This window comes from Oncorhynchus masou, chromosome 18 (genome assembly GCF_036934945.1).
Source record: "Oncorhynchus masou masou isolate Uvic2021 chromosome 18, UVic_Omas_1.1, whole genome shotgun sequence".
NCBI classification, from domain to species: Eukaryota; Metazoa; Chordata; class Actinopteri; order Salmoniformes; family Salmonidae; genus Oncorhynchus; species Oncorhynchus masou.
The window spans coordinates 8,640,212-8,666,669 of record NC_088229.1 but is presented as its reverse complement, the minus strand read 5'-3'; the positions used below and the strand labels follow the sequence as shown (position 1 = coordinate 8,666,669).

The 26,458-nt window shown below is 43.4% G+C and overlaps 1 protein-coding gene across 1 annotated transcript in view; it reads left to right on the top strand.

The window, feature by feature from the left end:
- Positions 1-25,989, top strand: part of slc16a4 (solute carrier family 16 member 4) — an 85,419-nt gene extending 59,430 nt beyond the window's left edge. The window contains exons 8-10 of the mRNA XM_064922087.1: positions 13,014-13,225; positions 16,093-16,186; positions 20,748-25,989. Of these exons, the coding sequence (XP_064778159.1) occupies positions 13,014-13,225; positions 16,093-16,186; positions 20,748-20,974 (533 nt within the window). The 3' untranslated portion in view covers positions 20,975-25,989. The remainder of the gene's footprint in view (positions 1-13,013; positions 13,226-16,092; positions 16,187-20,747) is intronic.
- The last annotated feature ends 469 nt before the right edge of the window (positions 25,990-26,458 follow it).

The following is a 26,458-nucleotide window of genomic DNA, read 5'->3' as shown; positions in this document are numbered from 1 at the left end:
TGGTGCCGGAGGGGATAATAGCACCGTTTTACGGGCTCTTAAAACCTGCTAGAGATCGGGCTACTTTTTTCAACATTCTGTTAAAAATCGCTTAACATTTCAACGTCCTGCTACTCATGCCAGGAATATAGTATATGCATATGATTAGTATGTGTGCATAGAAAACACTCTGAAGTTTCTAAAACGGGTTAAATGATGTCTGTGACTATAACAGAACGTGTTTCGTGGTCAAAATCGCAAGGAAACCTGATCACAAAATCAACAAAGAAAATATCAATCCGCCAGTCTCTGTATTGTCTATTGCAAGGTATAATAGATAACGACGGGCTTACAGTTCCTACAGCTTGCACACGATGTCGCCAGTGTTGTGATTTCTATGCAGCTAAATCCTTGGTCATATGAGTAATAGGCACAGCCTTTCGTCGGGTACACAGCAGGAAGAAATGGAAGGGGGAAAGTAGACTACGTTTTCCAAACTTGTTGCTATTGAATACAGATCGCTCCGTGATCAATTTGATCGTTTATTAACGTTTACTAATACCTAAAGTTGGATTACAGAAGTAGTTTGAAGTGTTTTGTCAAAGTTTATAGGCAACTTTTTTAACTTAAAAAAATAACGTTGCATTTATAAACAGTGTTTTTCCTGGATCACACAGTCTTCATAAATGGACATTTTGGGTATACAAGGACCAATTTAATCGAAAAAAAGACCCAATTGTGATGTTTATGGGATATATAGGAGTGCCAACAAAGAAGCTCGTCAAAGGTAATGAATGTTTTATATTTTATTTCTGCGTTTTGTGTAGTGCCAGCTATGCTAATTCTTTTGTTTACGTTCCCTTCAGGTATTTCGGGGTGTTGCATGCTATCAGATAATAGCTTTTCATGCTTTGGCCGAAAAGCATTTTAAAAATCTGACTTGTTGGCTAGATTCACAATGAGTGTAGCTTGCATTGAGTACCCTGCATGTGTGTTTTAATGAACGTTTGAGTTTTAACGAGTGCTATTAGCATTTGGCGTAGCGCATTTGCATTTATTGTTGGCAAGGTGGGACGCTAGCGCGTCGGGTTGCCCAGAGAGGTTAACCAATTGAGCTATTTTGTGTGTTTTATTTTCTTATTGTTTAACTTATTTTGTACATAATGTTGCTGCTACGGTCTCTTATGACTGAAAAGAGCGTATGAATGTCAGAAAACTGGTTACTAAACTCAAACTTAACAAACATTTTTTCTTTAATGAGTCCGACATGAATGATATACTGATCCTCCAAGACCAGGCCCAAATCCCCGTCATTTGTGTGAAGAGAAGACAGAAATACAAGGAGATCGGGGTGTCTTGTGAGAATTCGTCAGGGAGTGGGTAACCTGCTTCTACCATCCGTTCTATTGGCCAACGTGCAATCACTGGAAAATAAACTAGAATCTCCGCTCGAGAATATCCTAACAGGACATTGAAAAATATATTTTGTTTCACAGAATCATGGTTGAGCGACGATAAGGATAATATTCAGCTGCCTGGATTCTCTGTGTTTTGGCAGGACAGAACAGCTACGTCTGGTAAGACGAGGGGTGGTGTTGTGTGTCTATTTGTCAATATTAAGGTCTTGAGGTATTTCTTGCCTGAGGTAGAGTAACTCATGATAATCTGTAGATCACACTATCTACCTGATAGTTTTCATCTATATTTTTTGTAGCTGTCTATTTACCACCACAGACTGATGCTGGCACTAAGACTGCACTCAATGAGCTGTATTCCGCATTAGCAAACAAGAAAATGCTCATCCAGAAGCAGCGCTCCTAGTGGCCGGAGACTTTAATGCAGGCAAACTTAAATCAGTTTTACCAAATTTTTACCAGCATGTCACATGTGCAACCAGAGGAAAGAAAATCCTATACCAGATTTACATAGAGATGCATACAAAGCTCTCCCCACCCTCCATTTGGCAATTCTGACCATAATTATATCCTCCTGATTCTATTCTCCATGGATTACAGGCAACATCCGCATCGAGCTAAAGGCTAGAGCTGCCACTTTCAAGGAGTGGGAGACTAATCCGGACGCGTATAAGAAATCCTGCTATGCCCTCATACGAACAATCAAACAAGCAAAGCGTCAATGCAGGATTAAGATTGAATTCTTCTACACCGGCTCCGACGCTCGTCGGACTTCAAAGAGAAACTCAGACACGAGCTGCCCAGTGACGCGAGCCTACCAGATGAGCTAAATGTCTTTTATGCTCGCTTCAAGGCAAGCAACACTGAAGCATGCATGAGAGCACCAGCTGTTCTGGATGACTGTGTGGTAACGTTCATGGTAGCCGATGTGAACAAAGGTCAAAGGTCAACATTCACAAAGCCGCTGGGCTGCCCCCAGGTGGTAAGAGTAGGCAACAACACATCTGCCACGCTGATCCTTAACACTGGGGCCCCTCAGGGGTGTTTACTTTGTACCGTCATGTCCTCCCTGTTCACCAACGACTGTGTGACCAAATACGACTTCCAACACCATCATTAAGTTTGCTGATGACACAACAGCGGTAGGCCTGGTCACAGACAAAAAAATTATACGGCCTATAGGGAGGAGGTCAGAGAACTGGCAGTGTGGTGCCAGGAGAGCAACCTTTCCCTCAATGTGAGCAAGACAAAGGAGCTGATTGTGGACTACAGGAAAAAGTGGGCCGAACAGGTCCCCATTAACATCAACAGGGCTTTAGTGGAGCGGGTCGAGAGTTTCAAGTTCCTTGGTGTCCACATCACCAATGCACTAACATGGTCCAAACATACCAAGACAGTCGTAATAATAATAATAAATAATAAATCCCATTTAGCAGACGCTTTTGTCCAAAGCGACTTACAAGTCGGCTGGGGCCACTACTTTTACATATGGGTGGCCCCAGCGGGAATCGAACCCACGACGCTTGGCGTTGCAAGCGCCATGCTCTACCGACTGAGCCACACAGGCACAGAGGGCACGACAACACCTTTTCCCCTCAGGAGACTGAAAAAATTTGGCATGGTTCCCCAGATCCTCAAAAGGTTCCACAGCTGCACCATCGAGAGCATCCTGACCTGTTGCATCACCGCCTGGCACGGCAACTGCTCGACATCTGACCGCAAGGCGCTACAGAGGGTCCCTGCGTACGGCCTAGTACATCACTGGGGCCAAGCTTCCGGCCATCCAAGACTTATATAACAGGCGGTGTCAGAGGAAAGCCCATAAAATTGTCAGAGACTCCAGTCACCCAAGTCAAAGACTGTTCTCTCTGCTACCGCATGGCAAGCAGTACCAGAGCACCAAATCTAGGACCAAAAGGCTCCTCAACAGCTTCTACCCCTAAGCCATGAAACTGCAGAACAATTAATGAAATCGCCACCGGACTATTTTCATCAACAATTGTTTACAGACAGATTATTTCACTTATAATTCACTGTATCACAATTCCAGTGTCAGAAGTTTACATACACTAAGTTGACTGTGCCTTTATACAGCTTGGAAAATTCCAGAAAATTATGTCATGGCTTTCGAAGCTTCTAATAGGCTAATTGACATATTTTGAGTCAATTGGAGGTGTTCCTCTGGATGTATTTCAAGGCCTACTTTCAAACTCAGTGCCTTTTTGCTTGACATCATTGGAAAGTTAAAAGAAATCAGCCAAGACCTCAGAAAAATTGTAGACCTCCACAAGTCTGGTTCATCCTTGGGAGCAATTTCCAAATGCCTGCTGGCAGCAGGCAACATTTTCACGAAAATAAGAAAAGCAACCAAATTAAATCATTTACCTTTGAAGAACTTCAGATGCTTTCACTCAGGAGACTCCCAGTTAGATAGCAAATGTTCCTTTTTTCCAAAAATATTATTTTTGTAGGCAAAATAGCTCCCGTTTGTTCATCATGCTTGGCTGAGAAATCGACCGGAAAATGCTACCATTACAACGGCAAACTTTTTTCAAAATTAACTCCATAATATCGACAGAAACACGGCAAACATTGTTTAGGATCCATCCTCAAGGTGTTTTTAACATATGTATTCAATAATATATCCGTCGACGCAGTTGGTTTCTCATAAGAAACAATTGGAAAAATGGCTACCACAGTATTTTACGCAAGGTTTTCTCCGGGAGACACCATGCGACCACTCGCTCTATATGGTCTCTTACAGCCATTCTCCAATGGAAATGCCTAAAAAGACGGCACAATGCTGCAGACACCTTGGGGAAAACATGGAAAACGTAAGCTGACTCCTAGCTCCTTCACAGCCATATAAGGAGTCATTGGCATGAGGCGGTTTCAAAAAATGCAGCACTTCCTGATTGGATTTTTATCTGGGTTTCACCTGTAACACCTGGCACTCACAGACATATCTTTGCAGTTTTGGAAACATCAGAGTGTTTTCTTTCCAAAGCTGTCAATTATATGCATAGTCGAGCATCTTTTCGTGACAAAATATCTTGTTTAAAATGGGAAAGTTTTTCATCCACAAATTAAAAGAGCGCCCCCTATATCCAGGACAACAAAGTCAAGGTATTGGAGTGGCCATCATAAAGCCCTGACCTCACACCTATAGAAAATGTGTGGGCAGAACTGGAAAAGCGTGTATGAGCGAGGAGGCCTACAAACCTGACTTAGTTACACCAGCTCAGTCAGGAGGAATGGGCCAAAATTCACCCAATTTATTGTGGGAAGCTTGTGGAAGGCTACCCGAGACGTTTGACCCAAGTTAAACAATTTAAAGGCAATGCTACCAAATACTAATTGAGTGTATGTAAACTTCTGACCCACTGGGAATGTGATGAAAGAAATAAAAGCTGAAATAAATCATTCTCTCAACTATCATTTTGACATTTCACATTCTTAAAATAAAGTGGTGACCCTAACTGACCTAAAACAGGGAATTTTTACTTAGATTAAATGTCAGGAATTGTTAAAAATGTAGTTTAAATGTAGTTGGCTAAGGTGTATGTAAACTTCCAACTTCAACTGTACACTGACACACACACACTTTTACACTCATCATTTGCTGCTGCTACTCTGTTCTTTATTTTACTCTCATTATTATCTATCCAGTACTCCCTGTATATAGCTCCACATTGACCTGGTACTCCCAATATATAGCTCCACATTGATCTGGTACTCCCTGTATATAGCTCCACATTGATCTGGTACTCCCAATATATAGCTCCATATTGATCTGGTACTTGTACTCCCTGTATATAGCTCCACATTGATCTGGTACTCCCTGTATATAGCTCCACATTGATCTGGTACTCCCTGTATATAGCTCCACATTGATCTGATCTGTATATAGCTCACTGGTACCCCTGTATATAGCTCCACATTGATCTGGTACTCCCTGTATATAGCTCACATTGATCTGGTACTCCCTGTATATAGCTCCACATTGATCTGGTACTCCCAATATATAGCTCCATATTGATCTGGTACTTGTACTCCCTGTATATAGCCCCACATTGATCTGGTACTCCCAATATATAGCTCCATATTGATCTGGTACTTGTACTCCCTGTATATAGCTCCACATTGATCTGGTACTTGTACTCCCTGTATATAGCTCCATATTGATCTGGTACTTGTACTCCCTGTATATAGCTCCATATTGATATTGGTACTTGTACTCCTTGTATATAGCTCTACATTGATCTTGTACTTGTACTCCCTGTATATAGCTCCACATTGATATGGTACTGGTACTCTCTGTACACAGCTCCACATTGATCTGGTACTGGTACTCCCTGTACACAGCTCCACATTGATCTGGTACTTGTACTCCCTGTATATAGCTCTACATTGATCTGGTACTCCCTGTATATAGCTCCACATTGATCTGGTACTGGTACTCCCTGTATATAGCTCTACATTGATCTGGTACTCCCTGTATATAGATCCACATTAATCTGGTACTGGTACTCCCTGTATATAGCTCCACATTGATCTGGTACTGGTACTCCCTGTATATAGCTCCACATTGATCTGGTACTGGTACTCCCTGTATATAGCTCCATATTGATCTGGTACTGGTACTACCTGTATTTTGCTCTATTCTTGTGTATTTTATTGAATTTATTGAATTCTTTATTATTATTTGTTAACTCTAGACTGTTGGGAAAGGTCCATAAGCAAGCCTTTCACTGTAAAGTCTACACCTGTTGTATCTGGAGCATGTGATAAGTAAAATTAGATTTTAACTCAGCGAGACAAAGGAAGAGGAAGTTTTTACTGAGTAAATCTTAGTCGTGCAATTTTAGATCTAACTAAGATGTTTGGTGCAGTATTTCTCAAGTGAAAAACTGTACATAAATTATGTCTCTCGTTAAATGAGTAAAAACACTTTTGAAGAATTGAAGAACTGTTTTCAGCTGGGAATAATGTGGACGCCTTTATGGGAAGGGTTAGCTAACATGCTAAGTAGTTGCAAAGTAGCTGAAATGCTAAAGTTGTCCGTGATGAGATTTGAACAGGCAATATTTGAGTTGCTAGACATTCGCGTTATGTAAGTCCTCTGTTTAGGGGAACTGTGTGGTTCTGGTACCGGTTCCGACCAACATTTTCACTTCTAAATCAATCTGTGGACACCGTAGATGGAAATGGCTTGCAATGAGCGGTAGCTCTGATTTCTCACGGATACAGGAGTATTTATCTTATGCATGTGTGAAGCAGGATGTGAACTCTGACACGACTTGAAGCCGGGATGTCCCTCCTACCATTTCATTCGCTCGTCCGACTGTCCATCAACTTAAGCCACTAACAATGCGTATGCCTGGAGTCCATATAACCTAACATAACGCAGCAGGAGAGAGTGGTTTCGTTGCTGTAGCACATTCAGAGATCATTTTATAGTCTGCAGTTCGCTGTGCATCCTCCTCCTTTTTGTGGCATCTGTGTCATTTGTCCCCGACGTCCTAGCACCTGTCTTGAGAGAGGAGATTTCCTCTCACCTTTAAAAGCAGGCTATTCGGGTGGCCTCTGTGTCAGAAGTACAGAGCGGCTGGTATAGCCGGTACTTCTTAGTTCCCAAGAGCAATGGAACGTTGCGTCCCATCCTGGACAAGCACCTCAAGGTTGCAAGTTTTAAAGGCTCACACTTTGCCGGCTATTGCAGTCGGTACGTCCCAGCGATTGGTTCACATATATCTGAAGGATGCGTATATTCATGTGTTATACATCCTCCCCATCTCCATGGGTGGCTTTGGCACCGATGCGGTGCCAGGGGATCAGAGTGTTGGCCTACCTGGATGATTGGCTGGTTGTAGTGGAGTCGAGGGAACAGATTGAGATCCCATGCTGCAGTTCAGATTCCCTTTATTCATTCACTGGGGTTCATAGTGAATGACAACAAAAGTTGTTTGACTACAGCTCGGCGAATTTAGTTTTTTGGGTCTCGTTCTGGACTCAGTTCTGAATCATGCATTTTTTTCCCAACAGAGGAGTGTCACATTACGGCTCTGTCTGGCACGGTTTTAGCTGGTGCACTCTGTGCCTTTTTTACTTGTGCCTGAGGTTATTGGGTCTGATAGACAACAGGACGGTGGTGGCGTACATCAACAGGCAGGGAGGGACACGGCCTCTCTCTCTGCTAAACCTGGCACGTTATTTGCTTGTATGGAACAGTGTGCATTCCCTGGGCTTCTCACCCGTTTCAAGTGCTTACGGACCACAAAAATCTGGAGTATATCCAGCAGGCGAAGCGGTTGAACTCTAGACAAGCTAGATGGTCTCTTTTCTTCAATCGATTACAGTTTATCCTCACCTATCGGCCCGGGTCGAAGAATCTCAAACCGGATGCCCTGTCCCGAGTCTACGCTCCTGCCATTCGAGATGACACGGACATGCCTGTCCTTCCTGCTGCTAAGATTGTGGCTCCGATCTCGTGGCAAGTTGAGGATACCGTGAGACGTGCTCAAGCTAGCGAACCGGACCCGAAAGGAGGTCCTGCCAATCGGTTGTTTGTCCCCAAGGCAGTGAGGACTCAGGTCCTTCTGTGGGGGCACTCCTCTCGCCTCACCTGTCATCCGGGCGTAGGTCGCACCTTGGAGTTCATCCAGCGTAAGTTCTGGTGGCCTACCATAAGAGAAGACGTTGCCACTTTCGTCAATGCCTGTCCCGTGTGCTGCCAGGGCAAATCTTCTCACCTCCGCCCTCAAGGACTCCTTCACCCTTTACCTGTTCCCCACAGACCCTGGTCCCATATCTCATTGGACTTTATTACTGGACTTCCTCCATCCCATGGCAATACTACTATCCTAGTCATAATCGACAGGTTTTCAAAGGCGGCCAGGTTCGTCCCTCTGACTAAGTTACCTTCTGCCAAGGAAACGGCTGAGTTGGTAATTAATCATGTGTTCCGAGTCTTCGGCATTCCTCAAGATATGGTTTCTGACAGAGGTCCCCAGTTCGCCTCAAGGTTTTGGAAGGCCTTCTGCCAACTCATGGGGGCTTCTGCCAGTCTATCTTCAGGGTACCATCCGGAGTCCAACGGCCAAACAGAGAGGATGAATCAGGAGCTGGAAACCACCCTCCGATGTATGACTCGTGACAACCCGTCCACATGGTCATCCTTTATTGTTTGGGCCGAATACGCGCACAACACCTTGCGCTCCTCCTCCACTGGTATGTCCCCGCACGAGTGTCAGTTTGGCTATGCTCCTCCATTGTTCCCGGACCAGGAGGCAGAAGTCAGAGTGCCTTCAGCCTTGAAGTTCGTCAGACGCTGTCGGCTTATGTGGAGGAAGACCCGTCTTAATCTTATGCGTTCCTCACAGAGGTACCAACAACAAGCCAACAGACGTCGCCGTCCCGGGCCTACCCTGCGCCCCGGCCAGAGAGTCTGGCTCTCCACAAGAGACTTACCTCTACGGGTGGAGTCTCGCAAGCTGTCCCAAAAATACATTGGTCCCTTCAAGGTTGCCAGGAGAGTTAACCCAGTTTCTTATCGCCTACACTTACCCAGATCCCTTAAGATTAATCCCACATTTCACATTTCATTGTTAAAACCTGTTGTTTTTTCTCCCCTTGTCCCGGCAGACAGACCTCCCCCTCCGCCTCGTGTCATTGGAGGCCAGCCGGCTTATACCGTCCATCGGATACTGGATTCCCGCCGGGTGCAGCGGTCCTGGCAGTATCTGGTGGACTGGGAAGGCTACGGTCCCGAGGAGCGCTCCTGGGTTCCTGCCAAAGACATCCTGGACCCTGACCTCATTCGTCAGTTCAGGGCCCTCCACCCTGATAGAGCTGGTAGGAACGTCAGGAGCCGTTCCTAGGGGGGGGATTCTGTCAGGATTTGGCCAGGGTTGTTCCGGGTTTTGGTCACTAGATGCCCCCATTGTGCTTTTTGACCTTATGTTTTTCCCTTGTTCCCCATTATTATTTGCACCTGTGCCTCGTTTCCCCTGATTGTATTTAAACCCTTAGTTTCCCTCAGTTCTGTGCTCTGTGTTTGTATGTTAGCACCCAGCCCTAGTGTTCTGTGTATTCTTGTCGATTCCGGTGGAAGCTCTTGTGGAATTCTGTTTTTGTTTTTGAGTGTCTCTTGAGGCTTTTTTGTGCTATTCCTACCACCTTTTGGATTTGCCATTTTTGTATTTAAGGACTTCTCCTTTTTACTTTATTAAATACACCGTCTTAAGTACTGCTGTGTTTGCCTCATCTTCTGGGTTCTGCTGACTATTCGTGGCTCAGTTGGTTAAGTGACTGTTTCTCACTCCGGAGACCCAGGTTCGTAACCGGGTCCTGACAGTAGGGCTGCATAGTATGTTATACCTCGTTCCCTCCTTCATAGAACAGTAGTTATATTCATGACTACATTTTAATTAGTTAATCTTTTTTACCATGTAGCAGTGTAGCTAACTACTGGAACTACACACTACTGTTTTACCATGTAGCGGTGTAGCTAACTACTGGAACTACACACTACTGTTTTACCATGTAGCGGTGTAGCTAACTACTGGAACTACACACTACTGTTTTACCATGAAGCGGTGTAGCTAACTACTGGAACTACACACTACTGTTTTACCATGTAGCGGAGTAGCTAACTACTGGAACTACACACTACTGTTTTACCGTGTAGCTAACTCCTGGAACTACACACTACTGTTTTACCATGTAGCGGTGTAGCTAACTACTGGAACTACAGACTACTGTTTTACCATGAAGCGGTGTAGCTAACTACTGGAACTACACACTACTGTTTTACCATGTAGCGGTGTAGCTAACTACTGGAACTACACACTACTGTTTTACCATGTAGCGGTGTAGCTAACTACTGGAACTACACACTACTGTTTTACCATGTAGCGGTGTAGCTAACTACTGGAACTACAGACTACTGTTTTACCATGAAGCGGTGTAGCTAACTACTGGAACTACACACTACTGTTTTGCCAAAATAAAATATTTGAGAAGTATTTATAAAGAATATCTCTCACTTGAAACACATTTTTAGTGTTTAGTATGCTAGATTACACATTCTGTTAACATCTAACTTCAGAGTGATCTGTTTTTGCAATTTGTAGTCCATTACATTTCAGATTTACATATAATTTTTCAATTAACAAAAATATAAACGTAACATGTAAAGTTTTGTTTCATGTTTAATGAGCTGAAATAAAAGATCCAAAGAATGTTCCATACAAGCAAAAAGCTTAGTTCTCACCCCCAAAATTGCACACATTTGTTTACATCCCTGTTAGTGAGCATTTCTCTTTTGCCAAGATAATCCATCCACCTGACAGGTGTGGCATATCAAGAAGCTGATTAAACAGCATGATCACTACACAGGTGCACCTTGTGCTGGGGAGAATAAAAGTCCACTCTAAAATTTGTAGTTTTGTCACACAACACAATGCCACAGATGTCTCAAGTTTTGAGGGAGTGTGCAATTGGCATGCTGACTGCAGGAATGTCCACCAGAGCTGTGTCCAGAGAATTTAATGTTCATTTCTCTACCATACGCTGCCTTCAATGTCATTTTAGAGAACTTGGTAGTATGTCCAAGCGGCCTCACAACCGCAGACCACGTGTAACCACGCCAGCCTAGAACCTTCACATCTGGCTTCTTCGCCTGAAGGGATCGTCTGAGACCAGCCACCTGGACAGCTGATGATGCACAAATCTCAGGGAAGCTCATCTGCGTGCTCATCGTTCTCACCAGGGTCTTGACCTGACTACACTTCGGCCTCGTAGCTGACTTCAGTGGGCAAATGCTCACCTTTTGATGACCACTGTCATGCTGGATAAGTGAGCTCTTCACGGAATGATCCTGATTTCAACTATACCGGGCAGATGGCAGACAGCGTGGTGTCGTGTGGGCGAGCGGTTTGCTGATGTTAACTTTGTGAACAGAGTGCCCCATGGTGGGGAGCGGTTTGCTGATGTTAACTTTGTGAACAGAGTGCCCCATGGTGGCGAGCGGTTTGCTGATGTTAACTTTGTGAACAGAGTGCCCCATGGTGGCGAGTGGTTTGCTGATGTTAACTTTGTGAACAGAGTGCCCCATGGTGGCGAGCGGTTTGCTGATGTTAACTTTGTGAACAGAGTGCCCCATGGTGGCGAGCGGTTTGCTGATGTTAACTTTGTGAACAGAGTGCCCCATGGTGGCGATGGGGTTATGGTATAGGCAGGAATAAGCTACGGACAATGAACACTATTGCATTTTATCGATGGCAATTTGAATGCACAAAGATACCGTGATGAGATTCTGAGGCCCATTGTTTTGCCATTCATCCGCCACCATCACCTCATGTTTCAGCATGATAATGCACGGCCCCATCTTGCAAGGATCTGTACACAATTCCTGGAATCTGAAAATGTCCCAGTTCTTCCATGGCCTGCATACTCAGACATGTGACCCATTGAGCATGTTTGGGATGCTCTGGATCGACTTGTACGACAGCGTATTCCAGTTCCAGCCAATATCCAGCAACTTCGCACAGCCATTCGAAGAGGAGTGGGACAACATTTCACAGCCCACAATCAACAGCCTGATCAACTCTATGCGAAGGAGATATGTCACACTAGATACCGACTGATGTTCTAATCCACTGCCCTACCTTTTATTTTAAGTATCTGTGTTCAACAGATGCACATCTGCATTCCCAGTCATGTGAAATCCATATATTATTATTTATTTATTTAATCAGGCAAGTGAGAACAAATTCTTATTTACAATGACAGCCTACACCAGCCAAACCCTAACGTCGCTGGGCCAATTGTGTGCCGCCCTATGGGATTCCCAATCACGGCCGGCTGTGATACAGCCTGGATTAGAACCAGGGTGTCTGTAGTGACGCCTCTAGCACTGAGATGCAGTGCCTTAGATGGCTGTGCCACTCGGGAGCTTAACGATGAATTAATTTATTTCAATTGACTGATTTCCTGAACTATGAACTGGAAGTAACATCTTTGAAATTGTTGCTTGTTGGGTTTATATTTTTGTTCACTGTAGTTTGGATGTAGTGAACTACTTTTTCAAAGTAGCTTTAGCTCAGTAAACTATATGCTCCTTAAAGATAGCTTTGGTGTAGCATAACTTCGTCCAGTGAGAAGTATTTGGTAGCTTGGTAAACTCTATTTTCAGAGAAGCTTCCCCAACTCTGCATTTTGCTAAAGGGACTTGTTATGTCTGTGCCTCTCCCTCTCTCCCACCTCTCCTTCTCTCTCTTCTCCCTCTCCTTCCCCCTCTCCTGCTCTCCTTCTCCCTCCCCCTTTCTTTCTCTCTCTGCCTCCTCTTTTCCCTCTCCCTCTTCTTCTCCCTCCCCCTTTCTTTCTCTCTCTACCTCCTCTTTTCCCTCTCCCTCTTCTTCTCCCTCCCCCTTTCTTTCTCTCTCTACCTCCTCTTTTCCCTCTCCCTCTTCTTCTCCCTCCCCATTTCTTTCTCTCTACCTCCTCTTTTCCCTCTCCCTCTTCTTCTCCCTCCCCTTTCTTTCTCTCTACCTCCTCTTTTCCCTCTCCCTCTTCTTCTCCCCCTCCTTTTACCTCTCCTTCTCCTTCTCCCTCCAGGTATCACAGAGACTATAGCCCAGCTAGGCTCTGGTTGGCTAGCGGATAAGAACCTGTTCCATAAGTACCACTACCACAAGGCCTACCTGATCCTGTGTGGAGTGGTCAACCTGTTTGCCCCGCTGGCTAACACCTACATCCTGCTCATGGTTTACGCTGTCTTCTTTGCCATCTTCTGTGGCGGCTACATGGCACTGCTACTGCCTGTCCTGGTAAGAATCACACACTACACAAGGCACAAGCCTGAACATATACCAGTGTTTTGTCTATTAAGCCATCTTCTGCTGCGGTTACATGGCTACTGCGGGTCCTAGGTTGGGATCTGGCTGAAGAATTTCAGTCAGTCAATTCAGGAAATTAACTGAAATTCCAATTCAAGAATTGGAAGGAGAAAAAAAAGGGTATTGATTTTCTATTAGACCAGAAGGTTGCAAGTTCAAATCCCCGAGTTGACAAGGTACAAAACTGACGACAGTTTTGTACCTTGTCAGCTCAGGGGTTTGAACTTGCAACCTCCAGGTTACTAGTCCAACGCTCTAACCACTAGGCTACCCTGCCGCACGCTTTTGATACTGGCAAAAGTGTGCAAATTCTTATTTTCTTTCAAGGTAACTTAGATACCAATCAATGAAGATACCTAAAATAACCAATTAGGGGAGATAAGAGAGAGATTTCTTGAGAGAAATTGCTAGTAAAATTTGTTCCATGGTAATAAAGTTTTCTGATTAGAATGCAGCACTAGTGATATCTATTGATAGAGATACGTCTTTTTAAAATAGCTGACCAACCATTCGGGAACAGGGTCTTTGAAGGATCTGATCACTGTTTTGCTGACCTATGCTGTTTCACACAATCCAGCCATTGAGCGGAGTTTGTGTGTGTGTGTGTGTGTGTGGCCTTGGACATGTGGAGTGATATGAGAGGGAGAATGTGTGTGTGGACTGATACCAGTCTAGGACATCTGTAGATGGGGTCTGTTACTTCACCTCACTCCCAGTCAAACACACTCAGACAAAGCAAAAAAGCAAGTGTATGAAACACACAAGTCAGCCAACAGTCATCATGCTCTTGTACCTCTTAACTACGTCCTTCAAACCAGTTCAGAATAGAAGTCATGACACTTTAATGCCTCTAGTCTTTAATGTCTCTAGTCTTTAATGTCTCTAGTCTTTGATGCCTCTAGTCTTTGATTCCTCTAGTCTTTAATGTCTCTAGTCTTTAATGTCTCTAGTCTTTAATGTCTCTAGACTTTGATGCATATAGTCTTTGATGCATATAGTCTTTGATGCATATAGTCTTTGATGCATATAGTCTTTGATGCATATAGTCTTTGATGCATGTAGTCTTTGATGCCTCTAGTCTTTAATTCCTCTAGTTTTTAATGACTCTGTCACGCCCTGACCTGGGATATCTCTGTTTTCTTTATATTTTGGTTAGGTCAGGGTGTGACTAGGGTGGGTACGCTAGTTTTGTATTGTCTAGGGTTTTTGTATTGTCTAGGGTTTTTGTATTGTCTAGGGTTTTGTATGTCTAGGGTTTTGTATGTCTAGGGGTTTTTGTAATTCTATGTTCGCCTGATATGGTTCCCAATCAGAGACAGCTGTTTATCGTTGTCTCTGATTGGGGATCATATATAGGTAGCCATTTTCTTTTTGGTGTTTGTGGGATCTTGTTCTATGTTTAGTTGCCTGTCTGCACTATTCGTATAGCTTCACGTTTCGTTTGTGCTTGTTTGTTTTGCTGAGTTTCGGTTTGATTAAAAACATGTGGAACTCTACTTACGCTGCGCCTTGGTCTCATCTTTATGACGAGCATGACAGTCTCTAATCTTTAATGTCTCTAGTCTTTAATGTCTCTAATCTTTAATGTCTCTAGTTTTTAATGTCTCTAGTTTTTAATGTCTCTAGTCTTTAATGTCTCTAATCTTTAATGTCTCTAGTTTTTAATGTCTCTAGTCTTTAATGCCTCTAGTTTTTCATGTCTCTAGTCTTTAATGTCTCTAGTCTTTAATGTCTCTAGTCTTTAATGTCTCAAGTCTTTAATGCCTCTAGTTTTTAATGTCTCTAGTCTTTAATGTCTCTAGTTTTTAATGTCTCTAGTCTTTAATTTCACTAGTCTTTAATTCCTCTAGTCATATTGTGTGATTTAATAGATGATTGTAGGTAACATATGATGGGAAATATTGAGGCTAGAGGACTGTAAGTTGTTTGCGATAAAATCGTCCGAGGTGTGTGTGTGTTAACTAAGTGATGTAGTGGGAGGAGGTTACCTCAAGCAGTGGCACAGTGCTCACCTCAAGCAGTGGCATGGTCCCTTGTGGTTCAGTCTCAAAATGTATGCACTCACTACTGTAAGTCGCACTGGATAAATGCTAAATTACTCAAATATAAATGCATGGACCCACTCTTCTTATCGCTGTGACAGTACACCACATACCAGGGCTCTCCAACCCTGTTCCTGGAGAGCTACCCTATTGTAGGTTTTTACTCCAACCCTGTTCCTGGAGAGCTACCCTGTTGTAGGTTGTGACTCCAACCCTGTTCCTGGAGAGCTACCCTGTTGTAGGTTTTTACTCCTACCCTGTTCCTGGAGAGCTACCCTGTTGTAGGTTGTGACTCCTACCCTGTTCCTGGAGAGCTACCCTGTTGTAGGTTTATTTTGTATTTTTTGGGGGGTGCTACCTAACCTCAGTGCAGTGGGCAGCTGGGAGGAGGTGTTCCTATTCTCCACGGATTTTACAGTGTCCCAGAACCTTTTGGAGTTAGTGCTACAGGATGCAAATTTCTGTTTGAAAAAGCTAACCTTAGCTTTCCTAACTGACTGAGTATATTGGTTCCTCACTTCCCTGAAAAGTTGCATATCGCAGGGGGTCTAAATTCAGGCAGTAACACAACAAAATGTGGAAAAAGTCAAGTGGTGTAGATACAAGTAAAAAAAAAAAATATATATATATATATGTTCGATTCACAATGCAAATTTGTGTGCCTGTTTTGATGTACATGTTCTATGCTGTGTTCCTAGTTTAGTAACACAGACTAGTTAGTCAGGACAAATGTTTCTGGGTTCATTTCCTTCTCAGGTGGACCTGGTAGGACAAGAAAAACTCAACAACTCCATGGGATTCTCTATGTTCTTCGTAGGCCTTGGCTGTCTGACCGGACCTCCTCTCGCAGGTGAGGGAATCTTACACACGCATATACTCAAACGCATATACTCACACGCGCACTCACACACACACACACAGATGATTGTGTGTGTGTGTAAGTATGTGCGTGCGTGTGTGGTCTTGTTTCGAAGACAGAAACAGCCAGGTGAAAAATAACCTATAGTTTAGCTCTTTGGAGGTTGATTGGAATAAAATGCATGCTCACGTTTTATCAATCAATCTAATGTATTTATAAAGCCCTTCTTGCATCAGCTAATGTCACAAAGTGCTGTACAGAAACCCAACCTAAAACCCCAAACAGCAAGCCATGCAGGTGTAGAAGCATCCAACCTTCTAGGCCAGCATAGCTTTAGAAAAATGGTTGTTTTCATAATTTGGTTCCAAATTCATAATTTGGTTCCAGTCCAGACTTTTTAAATGTACATTTTTTTTTGGGGGGGGGGGTGTATTTTTTTTGCAATCAACAGAACAGTTGTAAAAAAAAACATTAAATCAACAGAACAGGTTTGTGCTTTGGGTGTTATATAAGGTCATGTTTATGTCCAAAAGTCTGTGTCCCTGGGTAGGAGTGCTGGTCTAGGATCAGGTCCCCCCTTGTCCATGTAATCTTATTCATTATGATTAATTTTTTTTTTTAACTGATCCTAGATCAGAACTCCTACTCTGAGATGTTGATGAATGGCCCAGGTTACTGTAGGTGTTTATGGGTTTCTCAATGCCAATACCAGCCAAGGTATTCTCAGAGGACCTCCCTCTTTTCTCTCCCATTGATAAACTAGTATTTCATTATCATAAACTATACTGAACAAAAATATAAACGCAACATGTAAAGTGCTGGACCCATGTTTCATTAGCTGATATAAAAGATCCCAGGCTGGTTAAAGAGCCTGATCTTTACATAGGTGCACCTTGTCCTGGGGACAATAAAAGGCCACTCTAAAATGTGCAGTTTTCTCACACAACACAATGCCACAGATGTCTCAAGTTTTGAAGGAGCGTGCAATTGGCATGCTGACTGCAGGAATGTCTACCAAAGTTGTTGCCAGATAATTGAATGTTAATTTCTCTACCATAAGCTGCTTCCAACGTTGTTTTAGAGCATTTTGAAGGGTGTTTCCGACCGGCATCACAACCACAGACCATGTTTAACCACTCCAGCCCAGGACCTCTACATCCGGGCTTCTTCCCCTGCGGGATCATCTGAGACCAGCCACCTGGACAGCTGATGAAACTGTGGGTTTGCACAGCTGAATAATTTCTCCACAAACTGTCAGAAACCGAGGGAAGCTCATCTGCGTGCTCCCTCGTTCTCACCAGGGTCTTGACTTGACTGCAGTTTGGCATCGTAACCGACTTCAGTGGGCAAATGCTCGGCCTTAGATGGCCACTGGCACACTGGAGAAGTGTGCTCTTCATGGATGAATCTTGGTTTCAACTGTACCGGGCAGATGGCAGACAGCATGTATGGTGTCGTGTGGGAGAACGGTTTGCTAATGTTAATGTTGTGAACAGAGTGCCCCATGGTGGCGGTGGGGTTATGGTATGGGCAGGCATAAGTTACGGACAACAAATACAATTGCCTTTATCAATGGCAATTTGAATGCACAGAGATACTGTGATGAGATCCTGATGCCCGTTGTCGTGCCATTCATCCACCGCCAACGCCTCATGTTTCAACATTATATTACATAGCCCCAAGGACCTGTACACAGTTCCTGGAAGCTGGAAATGTCCTAGTTCTTACATGGCCTGCATACTCACCAGACATGTAACCCATTGAGCATGTTTGGGAATGCTCTGGATCGACGTGTACGACAGCGTGTTCCATCCAACATCCAGTAACTTTGCACAGCCATTGAAGAGGAGTGGGACAACATTCCAAAGGCCACAATCAACAGCCTGATCAACTCTATGGAGATGTGCAGCGCTGCATGAGGCAAATGGTGGTCACACCAGATACTGACTGGTTTTCTGATCCACGCCTCTACTTTTTTTTAGGTGTCTATGATACATGTCTGTATTCCCAGTCGTGAAATCCATAGATTAGGGCCTAATTTATTTATTTACTAATTTCTGATTTCCTTATATGAACTGTAACTCAGTAAAATCTTAGAAATTGTTACATGTTGCGTTTATATTTTTCTTCAGTGTAGTATAAACTAGCATAAACAAATCTACATTTGATCTAAATACAGACCTGGCTATGTAAAAAAAAACATGTTTTTTTACAATGCATCTACTATAATAGATATACTGTATATGGTAAATACCTTCACGTAATCTTGTAAGCACCTCCACATCTCGTAAACACCTCCACATCCTTCACATCTTGTAAACACCTCCACATCTTGTAAACACCTCCACATCTTGTAAACACCTCCACATCCTTCACATCTTGTAAACACCTCCACATGTTGTAAACACCTCCACATCTCTCACATCTTGTAAACACGTCCACATCTTGTAAACACCTCCACATGTTGTAAACACCTCCACATCCCTCACATCTTGTAAACACGTCCACATCTTGTAAACACGTCCACATGTTGTAAACACCTCCACATCCCTCACATCTTGTAAACACGTCCACATGTTGTAAACACGTCCACATGTTGTAAACACGTCCACATGTTGTAAACACGTCCACATGTTGTAAACACGTCCACATGTTGTAAACACGTCCACATGTTGTAAACATCTCCACATGTTGTAAATATCTCCACATGTTGTAAACATCTCCACATGTTGTAAATATCTCCACATGTTGTAAACACGTCCACATGTTGTAAAAACCTCCACATGTTGTAAACACGTCCACATGTTGTAAATATCTCCACATGTTGTAAATACCTCCATGTTTTAAACAGCTCCACATGTTTTAAACACCTCCACATGTTGGGAACACCTCCACATGTTGGGAACACCTCCACATGTTGGGAACACCTCCACATGTTGGGAACACCTCCACATGTTGGGAACACCTCCACATGTTGGGAACACCTCCACATGTTGGGAACACCTCCACATGTTGGGAACACCTCCACATGTTGGGAACTGTGGTCTATGAACCGACGTAAGCCTATTTCCAGGAAAAAAAGCTGCATTCCCCTTCCGTCAAAACTTAAACTCCCTTGAACTCAATGACCTACTGTAGAGAGGGGGATTAGAGAGGGGTAGGAGAGTCTTGAGAGCTGAGAGGGGATCTACATTGGATAAACTGGTATTTTATCACCTAGTGTAAATAAGTATAAACCAGTCCAAATGTAACTCTGCAGACCCCAAGCTATAACCAGGTGTCTACTAGATATAAATGACAAACTGAAACATCTTGTAAATACTTTCCCATCTTGGAACTGTCTACGAACACGGATGTAAGCCTATTTCCAGGAAAAAAATAATGCTACATTCCTCTTACGAGTGACTTTTGACTTCAAAACCTGTAGAAGAGGTACCCTTGAACTTATTGACACAGAGAGGGGGGGGGGTTTGGAGAGGGGTGGGAGGGTCTTCCTATTGGTCAGGCCGTCCTGAGAGCTGAGAGGGGATCTACATTCCAGGGTCAAAACGTGACTATTGGTGACCCCTTACGGGGTTTGGGGTCAGGAAATAGCGTGCTGCTATGTTTACCGTCCATGCTGCTAGTCCTGCAGGATGAACTTAACTCATCGCAGTCCACCATGACACCGGCACCCTCACAACCAGCTAGCTATACAGGCTGTGGGTTAGTATTCCACCCAGACCCCCCACCACCAGCTAGCTATACAGGCTGTGGGTTAGTATTCCACCCAGACCGCCCACAACCAGCTAACTATACAGGCTGTGGGTTAGTATTCCACCCAGACCCCCCACAACCAGCTAGCTATACAGGCTGTGTGTTAGCGTTCCACCCAGAGAGTAGCCTTGCGCAGATTGTTATTCAGTTCTAGGCCAGGCAATTCTCGTAGTTGTATGATGTTCTGTCTGTAAGTATGTACACCAGCTGTTATTGTTAGTTATGTTTACCCCCCCCCCCCCCCATTTTCAGTACAGTTAACTCTGACGTTGTGAGGGAGAAGTCCATTGACGTTCTCACCGTTACGTTCTCATTGACGTAACGGTCTCCCTTTGCTGTGGTGTCATTTGTCACTATAACGTGTGGTGTCCAGGGGGATGTCAGATTTGGTTTCTCTCTCTGTGTGTGTGTGTGTGTGTGTGTGTGTGTGTGTGTGTCTTCATAAAAAAATAAAAAATAGATTCTAAAATTGCCAGTAATTCTATATCTACAGTGTGTATCCATTGCTTCTCTCATTGAGTCAACAAGTGACGTTATTAGCCTGAATGGCATTGCTAACGGTCTCCTCCCTTTGCAGTGGTGTCTCCTGTCATAATGTGTGGTGTCGGGGATGTTCGTTTCTTTCAGTTTTTATGACGTTATTAATGGTTTCTTTTTGTGGTGGTGTCTTCTGTCATTTGGGTTTTCAGGGGGGGAGATGTCCGTTTCAGGGGGGGAGATGTCCGTTTCTCTCTCTAAGCATTGAATGACTTGACTGTCTCCCCTTTTTGGCTTCCCTTTGTCTTCCATCCTCTAGGTTTCCTGTATGACTACACCCAGACCTACGACTGCTCCTTCTACCTGGCGGGGGGGTGTTACCTGCTGTCCTCTTTATCTCTCTTCCTGGAGCCCGTGGCGAGGAGGTGGCAGAGCAGGAGGAAGAGACGCGAGGCGCGGAGCGCAGACACCAGCTGGAAGACCAACGGTTGCTTCTGCCCCGAACCAGAGCTCCCTGTCCTGAAGAACAACAACGGCGTTGTCTAGATGGTGGTTTCACCACAGCTTTCACATTTGGTTCCTTGGAATGTTCTGAGAATATTGTATGCAAAAATAACCATAGGGCAATCACCATGCCTTAACAATCACTACGGTCCTTAGAACATTTTGATCTAGCTGGAACATTATCGGACTCCCCAACTCTACTTCATCAAGCCTGGAATCAAGGCTATCTAGATGGAGGGAGGGCAGGGTTGGCTTCCTGCTCTTAATAAATGCTAGACGCTTGACGATTATCCAAAGTGACTTATAGTACAGTGAGTACAGACATTTTTAGTATTTGGGATCCTAGCTGCAATCGAACCCGCGACCTGTGCTAGAGCCATTGCTCTTATTAACTGAGCCACACAGAACTGTGTAAGAGGGAAGAAGGGCAGAGTTGGCTGCTTCCACCCTTTCTCTCACTCTCCTTAATAAAACAAGCATGGACCTCCATGTGCCGACTGTGCCAGTTGGACCTCCATGTGCCGACTGTGCCAGTTGGACCTAAGTTACCCAGCTTTTGGATGGGCTGAAATGACCGTGCCCCTTTGGAGAAAGCCAAGGAATACCCAACTGACTGACTGGCTGGATGGCTGACTGGCTGGATGGCTGGCTGGATGGCTGGCTAACAGACTGACTGAATGGCTGACTGGCTAGCTGACTGACGGACTGAGGAGATGATGACCACAGCTATATGAATAGTCTAATAATGGTTGTGGATTGGTTGACATTCAGTCCATAAAGAGAGACAGAAAACAGATCATCCTGTTTTGTAACTTTGAAAATAAACCAAATTTACACTTATTCTGCTCGGCCATATATGTTATCACTCATGTTCTCATGGAATCGCCTGACGCCTGCGACACAAATCTCATTGTAGTGTCGACTAATGTGGCTGGAACACTTTTCCTTCGGTATGAGGAGGAATTGAACAAGGCAACAACCTGACACAAAACAGTCACTGTAGTCTCTACAATCACATCCATATGAATCAGAAACCATACACCTCTGTGTGTCATACAGTACACCATGAATATGAAGTACACCATGAATATGAAGTACACCATGAATATGAAGTACACCATGGAGGAGTCTTGGGATGCGTCCCAATTGGTACCATATTCCCTATATAGTTTACTGCTTTTGAGCAGGGCTCCCATACAGCTTCCATAGGGTTCCCATAGGGCTCCCATAGGGCTCCCATACAGCTCCCATAGGGTTCCCATAGAGCTCCCATAGGGCTCCCATACAGCTTCCATAGGGCTCCCAAAGGGCTCCCATAGAGCTTTCATGCAGCTTCCACAGGGCTTCCAAGCAGCTTCCACAGGGCTCCCATACAGCTTCCATAGGGCTCCCATACAGCTTCCATAGGGCTCCCATACAGCTTCCATAGGGCTCCCATACAGCTTCCATAGGGCTCCCATACAGCTTTCATAGGGCTCCCATACAGCTCCCATAGGGCTCCCATACAGCTTCCATAGGTCTCCCATACAGCTCCCATACAGCTTCCATAGGTCTACCATACAGCTCCCATACAGCTTCCATACAGCTTCCATAGGGCTCCCATACAGCTCCCATAGGGCTCCCATACAGCTCCCATAGGGCTCCCATACAGCTCCCATAGGACTCCCATGAGGCGCCCATACAGCTTCCATAGGGCTCCCATACAGCTCCCATACAGTTCCCATAGGGCTCCCATACATCTCCCATACAGCTTCCATAGGGCTTCCATACAGCTTCCATAGGGCTTCCATAGGGCTCCAGTCAAAAGTAGTGCACTGAATAGGGAATATAGCACGCAGTCCTATTCAACAAATGTCTTGGTATACCTCTATATTTATACCTGTACACGGAAACATTTTGCATTTTGAGATTGTTTGTTTATGGTATAGGTTACATACCATATAGATTATATACCATATACTGTAGATTACACTGAGAGTACAAAACATGATCAACACTTGCTCTTTTCATGACATAGACTGACCAAGTGAATCCAGGTGAAAGCTATGATCCCTCACTTGTTAAATCCATTTTAATCAGTGTAGGTGAAGGGGAGGAGACATGTTAAGGAAGGATTTTTAAGCCTTGAGTCATGGATTGTGTGTGTGCCATTCAGAGGGTAAATGGGCAAGATAAAATATTGAAGTGCCTTTGAACGGGGTATGGTAGTAGGTGCCAGGCGCACCGGTTTATGTCAAGAACTACAACGCTGCTGGGTTTTTCACGCTCAACGCTGTCCCATGTCTGTCAAGCACAGGAGGTTGGTGGCACCTTAATTGGGGAGGACTGGTTGGTGGTAATGGCTGGAGTGGAATCAGTGGAATGGTATCAAATACATCAAACGCATGGTTTGATGCCGTTCCATTTGCTCCGTTCCAGACATCATTATGAGCCGTCCTCCCCTCAGCAGCCTCCACTGGTATCCAGAATGGTCCACCACCAAAAGGACATCCAGCCAACTTCACACTGTGGGAAGCATTGGCGTCAACATGGGCCAGCATCCCTGTGGAACGCTTACAACACCTTGTAGAGTTCATGTCCCGACGAATTGAGGCTGTTCTGAGGGCAAAAGGGGGTACAACTCAATATTAGGAAGGTGTTCCTAATGTTTTGTCCACTCAGTGTATATACCGTATGGTATACTGTACCAGTCCAAAGTTTGGACATACCTACTCATTCAAGGGTTTTCTTTATTTTTTTACTATTTTCTACATTGTAGAATAATAGTGAAGACATCAAAACGATGAAATAACACATACTGGATTGAAATGTTGTTTTTGCCCCGTGGGATTTTAGTATGTACGGTATACAACTGAGGGGAGATGATTTTGTACACAGACCCTAATTTAGGTTAGCCTGGCCCCAGATCGGTTTGTGCCGTCTTGCCTGTTTGGCGTGCCAACCACACCATAGACGTTGGCAAGGACCAAGCTACATACATGTAGGTAAATGAAATTGGCTGAAAATACCAGGCTTTACTTCGTATGTACTCGGTGGGCAGGGTACATTGGGTTGGTGCTGCTTTACTGTGTAAACTACTGACCAAGTGCCTTTACAGACACTTTATTTGCTTAGCCTGCGTGCCAGTCTGCTTGTGCTGTATTGACAATAATGGAGCGATAAGGTGTTGGCAATAGAGGACAAACAGATTGGCACTCAGGCTATTATTGACTTATTATAGCCCAGATAATATATATTCTGTAGATGTTACTACCCCAATGTACTGTAGCAGAACTGGTAAAATGAGGAAATGAAATGCTGTTGTAGGCTACTTCAGTGTCACAACTCCAGGCAGACAGAATGACAATGCAATCAATGTATAATGCCATTATATATGGGAGTCTAGTCTATCGGGTGTTTTTTTGTTTGTTTATGTTGTCATTTTTTTCAATGTTTTGTCAGTCTACTGGTTCACTGTTTATCACCACTATTTGCCTTTATTATAAATAATGGTATGTTTACTAACCCTTCTCTATACTGTGAGCCAAAGACACATCCATAATCTACACCTCAAACTCTCTCAGAAACACTAGGTTCAAACGTAGTAATGCAGTACTAGCTAGCTCAATATTAGCTCAACCTGTTTAATACTAGCTCAACCTGTTTAATACTAGCTCAACATGTTGAATACTAGCTCAACCTGTTTAATACTAGCTCAGCATGTTTAATACTAGCTCAACGTGTTGAATACCAGTAATACTAGCGCAGCATGTTTAATACCAGTAATATTAGCTCAGCATGTTTAAAACTAGCTCAACGTGTTGAATACTAGCAATACTAGCTCAACATGTTTAAAACTAGCTCAACATGTTTAATACTAGTAATACTAGCTCAACATGTTGAATACTAGCAATACTAGCTCAGCATGTTTAAAACTAGCTCAACATGTTTAATACTAGTAATACTAGCTCAACATGTTGAATACTAGCAATACTAGCTCAGCATGTTTAAAACTAGCTCAACATGTTTAATACTAGTAATACTAGCTCAACATGTTGAATACTAGCAATACTAGCTCAGCATGTTTAAAACTAGCTCAACATGTTTAATACTAGTAATACTAGCTCAACATGTTGAATACCAGTAATACTAGTTCAACATGTTCAATACTAGCTCAAAACAAGTAATATTAGCTCAACATGTTTAATACTAGTAATACTAGCTCAGCATGTTTAAAACTAGCTAAACATGTTGAATACTAGTAACACTATCTTAACATGTTTAATACTAGCTCAAAACAAGTAATATTAGCTCAACATGTTTAATACTAGCACAATATTAGATCAAATTGTTTGACAGTTACCATAATGATTTCCCATTATTCACTAAATGTTCCTAAGTACTGTATACTGTATGTACATAGTTCAGTATTTTTCAACCCGTGGACATGTGCCGGTTCGTGAGATACTGCTGACCAGTCTCCGGTCCTTGGTACAAAAAAAGTTTGAGGAGCACTGACCAGTTTGGTTCAAAATTAAGTGATGGAACATTTCACTTTTGTTTTCTACCGCCCTCTAGTGGCGCTAAAAAGCTTCAACTGAAAGAACACTGCATCATTAACCAGTACCAAATCTCTTTCCCCCTCAGCTCACTCTCACAAAGCTCATCAGCGTCCTGCATGCACAGCTCTTTGTATTGTTTTAACACATTCTTCCATTAACCAACCGTGATGCACATGCAGCAGCTCTGTTCGCTCCTAAAATGGATGCCAAGAGAGCTCAGTGTTGTAAGTCCGAAATGCCACACTGTTCTCTATATAATGCACTTTTAACCAGAGCCCTTATAGATTCTGGTTAAACGTAGCGCTACTATATAGGGAATGGAGTGCCATTTGGGACTTAACTGTTTGTTCACTTCCAGTGTGATTTCCAAGAAGTGATTGTGGGCCCACTGAATGTTAATGTTAAATCACGTGTAAGAAGGACATTTTGATGCTTTAAAAGTAGTTGTGTTTATTATATTATTTACTGTCTGAACCCAGTGGGGTGTATTATAAAGAAACCATGGTTTAAGCAATATCCTGAAAAATGTATTTTGTCCAACAATTGTTTTTCAAGAAAACAAGAACAAAAGCAACCCTTAAGTTCTTAAATGTATATTGATAACACCTAGAAATGTATTTGATGTTGTATTCAGATTGCAATCATTTCTTGTCAGACAAGATGATGACTTGACATTTTACATACTAGAAAACATGCTTAACCAATCATATTCATAACAGTTTACTATTGCAATAAAGAGACACATGACATGGATGGTGAGGTTTGTTAGGGTCATTTTTGCTTCTATTCAGACACCTGGAGAAAATCACTCTCACAACACAAACAAATTGCACCAAAATCACTTTTTATTAAGAGAATGAACAATACAAAAAAAAACAATGTATATCAGACCAGATATGATGAGTCAAATTTAAACAAATCATCTCGTAAAAGCAAATTAAATCGCTTCAAAATACAAACACAAAAATATATTTGGAAAATGTTA